The following is an 8,359-nucleotide window of genomic DNA, read 5'->3' on the forward strand; positions in this document are numbered from 1 at the left end:
GACAGGCTCTATACAGTCAGCAAAAACAAGACCAGGAGCTGACTGTGGCTCAGATCATGAACTCCTTATTGCCAAATTCAGACTTAAATTGAAGAAAGTAGGGAAAACCACTAGACCATAGATGTATGACCTAAATCAAATCCCTTATGATTATACAGTGGAAGTGAGAAATAGATTTAAGGGACTAGATCTGATACAGTGCCTGATGAACTATGGATGGAGGTTCGTGACATTGTACAAGAGACAAGGATCAAGACAATCCCCAAGAAAAAGTAATGCAAAAAGGCAAAATGGTTGTCAGAGGGGACCTTACAAATAGCAGAGAAAATAAGAGAAGCTAAAGGCAAAAGAGAAAAGGAAAGATATACCCATTTCATTGCAGAGTTCCAAAGAATAGAAAGGAGAGATAAGAAAGCCATCTTAAGTGATCAATGCAAAGAAAGAGAGGAAAACAATAGAATGGGAAAGACTAGAGGTCTCCAGGAAAATTAGAGATACCAAGGGAACATTTCATGCAAAGAAGGGCACAATAAAGGACAGAAATGGTATGGACCTAACAGAAACAGAAGATATTAAGAAGACATGGCAAGAATACACAGAAGAACTATACAGAAAAGATCTTAATGACCCAGGTAATCATGATGGTGTGACCACTCACCTAGATCCAGACATCCTGGAATGTGAAGTCAAGTGGGCCTTAGGAAGCATTACAAAGAACAAAGCTAGTGGAGCTGATGGCATTCCAGTTGACTGTTTTAAGTCCTAAAAGATGATGCTGTGAAAGTGCTGCACTCAATATGTCCTCAAATTTGAAAAATGCATCCTTATAGTGTTATACAGAGTATTTTGATTGCTCTAAAAATCCTCTGTGCTCTGCCATTTTATCCCTCTTCTCAACCCATGGATCATAAGTTCCAATCCCAGAACTTCATGACAAATAGAAAAGGAAAAAGTGGAAGCAAAACAGATTTTATTTTCTTGGGCTCCAAATCACTGCAGACAGTGACTGCAATCATGAAATTAAAAGACCTCTGTTCCTTGGAAGCAAAGCTATTACAAACCTAGACAGTGTATTAAAAAGTAGAGACATCATTTTGCCAACAAAGGCCCATCTAATCAAAGCTCTGGTTTTTCCAGTAGTCATGTATGGATGTGAGAGTTTGACTATAAAGAAGCCTGAGCACTGAAGAACTGATGCTTTGAATTGTGGTGCTGGAGAATATTCTTGAGATTCTCTTAGGCTGCAAAGTGATCAAACCAGTCAATCCTGAAGGAAATCAACCCTGAATATTCATTGGAAGGACTGAGGCTGAAACTGAAATTCTAATATTTTGTTCACCTGATGCAAAGAACCAACTCATTAGAAAAGACCCTGATGCTGGGAAAGATTGAGGGCAGGAAGAGAAGGGGACCACAAAGGATGAGATGGTTGGATAGCATCACTGGCTCAATGGTCATGGGTTTGAGCAAACTCTGGAGATAGTGAAGGACAGTGAAGCCTGGTGCACTGCAGTCCATGGGGTTGCAAAGAGTTGGACACAACTTAGAGACTAAACAACAATGTCAACCCCAGAAACCACTCATCTTTAATGTGTCCACAGTTTTTCCTTTCCTGGAATATCATGTACCTGGAACCATTCAGTATGTAGCCTTTTCAGACTGTTTTCTTTAACTTAGTGATAATCATTTGTTTCCTCCATGTCTTTTCACAGCTTGATACATCATTTCTTTTTAGCGTTAAATAATATTTCATTGTTTCAATGTACACAGTGTGTTTATCCATTCACCTACTGAAGATAGGTTTGGTTGCCTCCAAGTATTAGCCATTATGAATAAAGGTGTTATAAACATTCATATGCAGGTTTTTGTGTTGACATGCATTTTCTCAAGTCCCTTTAAGTAAATATCAAGAAGTGAAGTTACTGGATCGTACTGGTAAGAGTGTGTTTAGTTGTGTTAGAAACTACAAAACTGTATTCCAAAATAGCTATTCCACTTTTCATTTCCACTAGCAGTGAAAGCCCCTGGAGAAGGAAATGGCAACCCACTCCAGTATTCCTGCCTGGAGAATCCCATGGACGAAGGAGCCTAGCAGGCTACAGTCCATAGGTTTGCAAGAGTGGGACACAACTTCGCGACTAAACCACCAAAAAACAATGAAAGAGAGTTCCTGTTGGTCCACAGCTTTATCAGCTTTTGAAGATGTCAGTGTTCTGGGTTCTGGCCATTTCAAACAGGTGTGTAGTAGACAAATTTTTAAATAAATAATAAAATATAATTTCATACTTTTGAACCAAAAACCAAACGAACAAACATGTTTTTAATTGTAGCTACCCATGGTGTATTTCCCTGTAAACTAATAATCATGTTAATTCTGATTTATGAACTAGTTTAGTCATTTTAGGTTATAGAAATCTATCATTTCTGATTATCCTCTCTTCCTACATGAAATTCTTATTTTCCCTGAAAAGATTTCAGAAGAGGAAAAATATGTATTATATTTTCCTCCATACAACAAATGGGTAATTGTTGATCATAAAGAGTAAAATCAATACTATATCTGAAGACATCAAAAATTATAGAAGCTTATTAAATTATGTGATTCCTGAATAGAATTGCAATTTTATAATTACCACATCCAATGCTTTATCTTACTTGTACAGAAAGTCTGCAGATTATTTCCAATAAGCCTCTGTTAAAATAGTTTTCTTTTAAATTCCTCTGACTAAAATAAACCCTTAGATAGTATTTTAGCACATAATATAGAACATAGGTCATGAAACACTGATATGGTTTCTTCTCCTGTGTAGAAACCAAATAATGTTGTAGAACTGGAATGATGAGCCAAACCTTCAATATACACTGAAAATGGAAGTTGCTCAAGATCTGAACTACTGCATTCTAAAATTGCTCCTGGTTGAAGATTCATGATTAGGAAAGTCCAAGAGAAGTTGACAATGAAATAAACAAAATGATATTTTTTCCCTATTAATTCACTTTCCTGTATCACTATCCTTCTTTTGTTTTTTCATTACTTTTGTTTTAGCTCTCATATTTTAATAGCAATGTTGTCATTAAAAAAAAAATTTCCCTTAATGTAAGAACACATTGTTTTAAATTTAATTTTAGCAAGGTCCCACCTGTTGGGAGGTCAAATTTATGGAAAAGTTGAAACCCTAAAGATAGTTACTCAAAAGTATATGGAAAAGATTAATATCTGTCATATGATATCAAACATATGAACATCAGCCTTCAGCTTAAGAGTGATATTTACCCTTTTAGGCATAGTTTAATTTAATTAGTTTAATTTCCCCATCTTAATGGTAAAACCATCCAATCAAAATGTAATGAAACCCAAATTTCTATCAATTGATAAATAGACAAAATGTATGATACCATAAATGTAATATTATTCAGCCATAAAAATGAAGTACTAATACTACAACTTTTAGATCATTTGTTGGGTGGAAGATCAGATCAGATCACATCAGTCGCTCAGTCATGTCCAACTCTTTGCAACCCCATGAATCACAGCACGCCAGGCCTCCCTGTCCATCACCAACTCCCAGAGTTCACTGAGACTCACGTCCATCGAGTCAGCAATGCCATCCAGCCATCTCATCCTCTGTCATCCCCTTCTCCTCCTGCTCCCAATCCCTCCCAGCATCAGAGTCTTTTCCAATGAGTCAACTCCACATGAGGTGGCCAAAGTACTGGAGTTTCAGCTTTAGCATCATTCCTTCCAAAGAAATCCCAGGGCTGATCTTCAGAATGGACTGGCTGGATCTCCTTGCAGTCCAAGGGACTCTCAAGAGTCTTCTCCAACACCACAGTTCAAAAGCATCATTTCTTCGGCACTCAGCCTTCTTCACAGTCCAACTCTCACATCCATACATGACCACAGGAAAAACCATAGCCTTGACTAGATGGACCTTTGTTGGCAAAGTAATGTCTCTGCTTTTGAATATGCTATCTAGGTTGGTCATAACTTTCCTTCCAAGGAGTGGAAGAAGTTAGTAACAAAAAGCTGTTTTGTATGAGTCTGTATGTATGAAATATCCAGAATAGACAAATCTGCAGAGAGGAGCTTGGTAGTAGGCAGGGACTGAGCAGCAGAAGAAATGGAGATGGACTGCTAATGGGTATGAGGATTCTTTGGGGAATGAAGAAATATTCTGGAATTGGATAGTGCTGATGGTTGCATGAGGGTGTGACTATACCAAAAATCACTGAATTTTACATTCTAAAAGAATAAATTTATAATATATAAATCATATTTCAATTTTAGAAAGGAGGGTAAAGTGACCTGATATATCCACACTGAACATAGTAACTAATAACAATGAGAACTTAAAAGAAATCAAGAAGTGAGAAAACCTGTAAGGTAAAAGCATAAAAACTGAAGACACATAAGAACATGTGCCACTTCAGCATAGTGTCAAGATGCAGTAGCTCAGCCATATGAGGCCAGATCTGCCAGGACTACCTACTTTAAACATACACCCTACAATTCCCAAAGATTGGTAACCTTAACTTTTACTTAGGAAAAGGTTGTTTACCTCCTGTCTCATCAGTAAAAATCATCTCTATACCTCTCTGAAATTCCTAGTTATGAACTTGAACCATGAGAAAAAGAGAGCAAATTATATGAAAGCATGAAACTGGCTTTAGAGGATTTCTATGTTTATTTTTAAAAAAACATTTTAAAACTTTGATTTTTGAGAAATTTTTCTTATGTTGACTAACTCATTCCCAAAGTATAGTGTATTTCCTTTATTCTTCTTAGTTATTTTCTTAATAACCTTTAAAATTTTTATTTTCTTGCCTCTGCTTCCTGTTCTTGTTCCCATTCTAGTTCAGTTCAGTCACTCAGTCATGTCCGACTCTTTGTGACCCCATGGACTGCAGCACGTCAGGCTTCCCTGTCCATCACCAAGTCCCAGAGTTTACTCAAACTCATGTCCATCAAGTTTGTAATGCCATCCAATCATCTCATCCTCTGTTGTTCCCTCCTCCTCCCACTTCAATATTTCCCAGCATCAGGGTCTTTTCCAATGAGTCCGTTCTCATCAGGTGGCCAAAAGATTGGAGTTTCAGCTTCAGTATCAGTCCTTCCAATGAATATTCAGGACTGATTTCCTTTAGGATGGACTGATTGGATCTCCTTGCAGTCCAAGGGACTCTCAAGAGTCTTCTCCAACACCATAGTTCAAAAGCATCAATTCTTCGGCGCTCAGGTTTCTTTATAGTCCAACTCTCTTTGTAGTCCAACTCTCATATCCATACATGACTACTGGAAAAACCATAGCTTTGCCTTTGTTGGCAAAGTAGTGTCTCTGCTTTTTAATACACTGTCTAGATTGGTGGTAACTTTTCTTCCAAGGGGCAAGCATCTTTTAATATCATGGCTGCAGTCACCATCTGCAGTGATTTTGGAGCCCAGAAAAATAAAGTCTCACTGTTTCCACTGTTTCCCCATCTATTTGCCATGAAGTGGTGGGACTGGATGCCATGATCTTAGTTTTCTGAATGTTGAGTTTTTAAGCCAACTTTTTCACTCTCCTCTTCCACTTTCATCTTTAGTTCTTCTTCACTTTTTAAGTGTTTTATATTTATTCAGGAGCTATACTAGGTTATGAATATAAATAAATGTAATAGTATGTCTTCCTTTGCAATTCACATATATTCAGAATATAAAATAAATTTAACACAAACAATAGAATTTTCTAGAGATTAATGATTTTGGGAGTGAAAACAATCACAATATTTTACCTCTTGAGGGATTCTTGAAAATCAAATGTAAAATAGACAGCTTACTTAAAATTTGCCTTTGAATATCAGTTAGAATGATAAATCTGTAAGTAAAATGGCCTTGTGTAATTATTGCTAATAATATGATTTCATTTTGATTATGCAGGAAATACCACACTCATTTGTTACAGTTTGATGGTGAAGGAGGTTGGCGCTTTGAACAACTGGATAGTGCTATTCGTTTAACACTAAGTGAAGAAAAACAAAAGCTAGAATCTCAGCTAGCCGGAATTCCCAAAATGCAGCAGAGACTCAATGAACTATGTAAAATTTTGGGAGAAGACTCAGTGCTGAAAACAATAAAAAATGAAGATGAAACATCCTAATTTATTCTGATATGTTTTAAATGTTAATTTTTAATTAAAGGCTCAGAGACATGGTTATAGTTCATGCATTGTGTTAAGCTAAGGACAGAGGGAAAAAAGGTAGCAAGAAATGTTTTATAAGATTTTAGCATCAAGGAAATGTATGAGCTGACTTTTCAGAAGAAAATAAACAAATGCATTATATAAGATTAGTCATTATGGCTTATACTAATTCCTAATGAAAGACGAATTCACATGTAAAGCAGGATTTTCTAGGTGAGTTAGCAAATTTGCTATGTGTATGTGATGTGTCTGAAAGTCTTGACAAACATGAGACCTATCTTGAGGATAGACAAGAACGATGTTTGCGTTGAAACCATGTGCATAAAAATAAAAGTTTGAGTGACATTTTTGTCCATTTATGATTGTTAGATTTAACAGCTAGAATCTATGTTCCTTTATTGATAGTGGTCAGCTAAACCTGTGTACACAATAGTTTGATCGATAATTTCAACATGAAAAAACTCTTTTAATGACAGTGGTTGAAAGAAAGAAGCATGGCTATGCTTCTTTTATATGTAAAAAATATCCTATTTTTAATATTAAATTTTGAACATCTCAATGTGGGCACATAACAAGTTCATTTTAATGAGAATCTTACATATTTGTTAGTAAACTTTTTCATTCTAAAAAGAGAATTGCCAATATAGAAAAGGAGTATCCAAACAATGTTTGTCTCAGCCTGTTACTTTACTTGAAAGGATTATTTATTGCAAATTCTGTCCAGAAATACTTAGCTTGTTTTTATGTTCAAAGGAGTCCACCACATTTTAAAAATAGCAGTGCTATAAGAATAGAGATTTTTTCAAAATCAGAGTTATAATATACATTGAAATAGTACCTTATAATTTGCAATTTATAGTAATATAATTTACAATTCTCATTTACATCACTTCATTTTAATCCTTATGGCAAACTTTTGAGGCAGATATTATTTTTCCTAGTTTGCTTTTGAGAAAATTGACACTCATATTTGCCTTAATCAGGCAAATTTATTTAAGGGAAAATCCCAGGCTCCAATAAAGTTTTCCTGTTTCCCTGGTTCAGTGCTATTTTCACTATTATCCTTGAAATTCAACTGGGCTGTAGTAGCAATAAAAGATGAGATGTTGTAAAGAGAATTTGTAATGCTAGTATTGTAATTATTTGATTATTGTCTATAAGATATGGAAATTAAGTATAAAATGGAAAAGTCATTGGTTTGTGGCTTAAAATGGGGCAGGAATGTTAGAAAAATCTTTCAACAATATGCACTCTTACTCAATATTAATGTACCCCTACACCCAGCAATCAAAAGGGGAACTGTTATGTCACTTTAATATTTATTTAACATAATGAGAAATAATCTATATGGAATAGTCTTATGAGATAAATCTTACATATTCGATTGCTCTGGAGTTAGTATGAAAGCCAGGACTACCATTTTAATTTCCTACTGCCTGTGTGGCCATTGATAGGCCAGAAAAAGTGGAAATACTCAGTTATTAGTGGTTTAGGATTTTATTTGTGTACTTAGACACAGCCATAATAGATGCTAAGTCAGTGACTCTCAGACTTTTTCAATTGGTAGAAGACCTGGATGTCATTCATAGTGCCTATAATATAACACCATAACATTTCACATTTTCAATTCTTTGATGCTGACATTTTTAATTATCAATAAATGTAACCACCTTACTTGAAAGAATATAATATAAAAATCAAAACCAGTACGTCTAAGTTTTTCTGTTAGTATCATTAACTGCTCATTTATTCATTTGTCAGTTACTACTACTTACTATTAGGTGAGGCAGGCATCAAAGGTTTTATAAAAAATGCATAGAACTAAAACTTGAGAAATATTATTCATTTATCTAAATTATGTATTAATAGTTATCCAGTTTATACCACTGTAGGGAAAAGTCTGGGGTGGTTATCTGAAGTTAATTTTTAAAGGTAGAAGAAGAAAATTAAAAGTTCTCATTTGAAACATGTGCATAATTTTTATGCCTTAGTTTTCTTAATTTGAAAATAAAGCATTTAGGAAAAAATACATTGTGTTTGAAACTTTGAAAAGAATGCCAAAGCAAATATTAGATTTTTAATTAGCCTTTATTTAATATATCCTACCAACTGGCTGAAGTAAAGAACTCATAATTTATAATGAGGATTCAAGGATTTTTAAAATTCTGTATTAAAAGCTG

The 8,359-nt window shown here is 34.9% G+C and overlaps 1 protein-coding gene across 2 annotated transcripts in view; it reads left to right on the plus strand.

Annotated features, from left to right (window-relative positions):
* ABCD2 (ATP-binding cassette, sub-family D (ALD), member 2) overlaps positions 1 to 6,137 on the plus strand; it is an 86,154-nt gene extending 80,017 nt beyond the window's left edge. For both annotated transcript variants that reach the window (XM_010841507.1, XM_010841508.1), the window contains exon 10: positions 5,918 to 6,137. In XM_010841507.1, coding sequence (XP_010839809.1) covers positions 5,918 to 6,137 — 220 coding nt within the window. The remainder of the gene's footprint in view (positions 1 to 5,917) is intronic.
* Positions 6,138 to 8,359: the final 2,222 nt, after the last annotated feature.

This window comes from Bison bison, unplaced genomic scaffold, assembly GCF_000754665.1.
Source record: "Bison bison bison isolate TAMUID 2011002044 unplaced genomic scaffold, Bison_UMD1.0 scf7180017864163, whole genome shotgun sequence".
NCBI classification, from domain to species: Eukaryota; Metazoa; Chordata; class Mammalia; order Artiodactyla; family Bovidae; genus Bison; species Bison bison.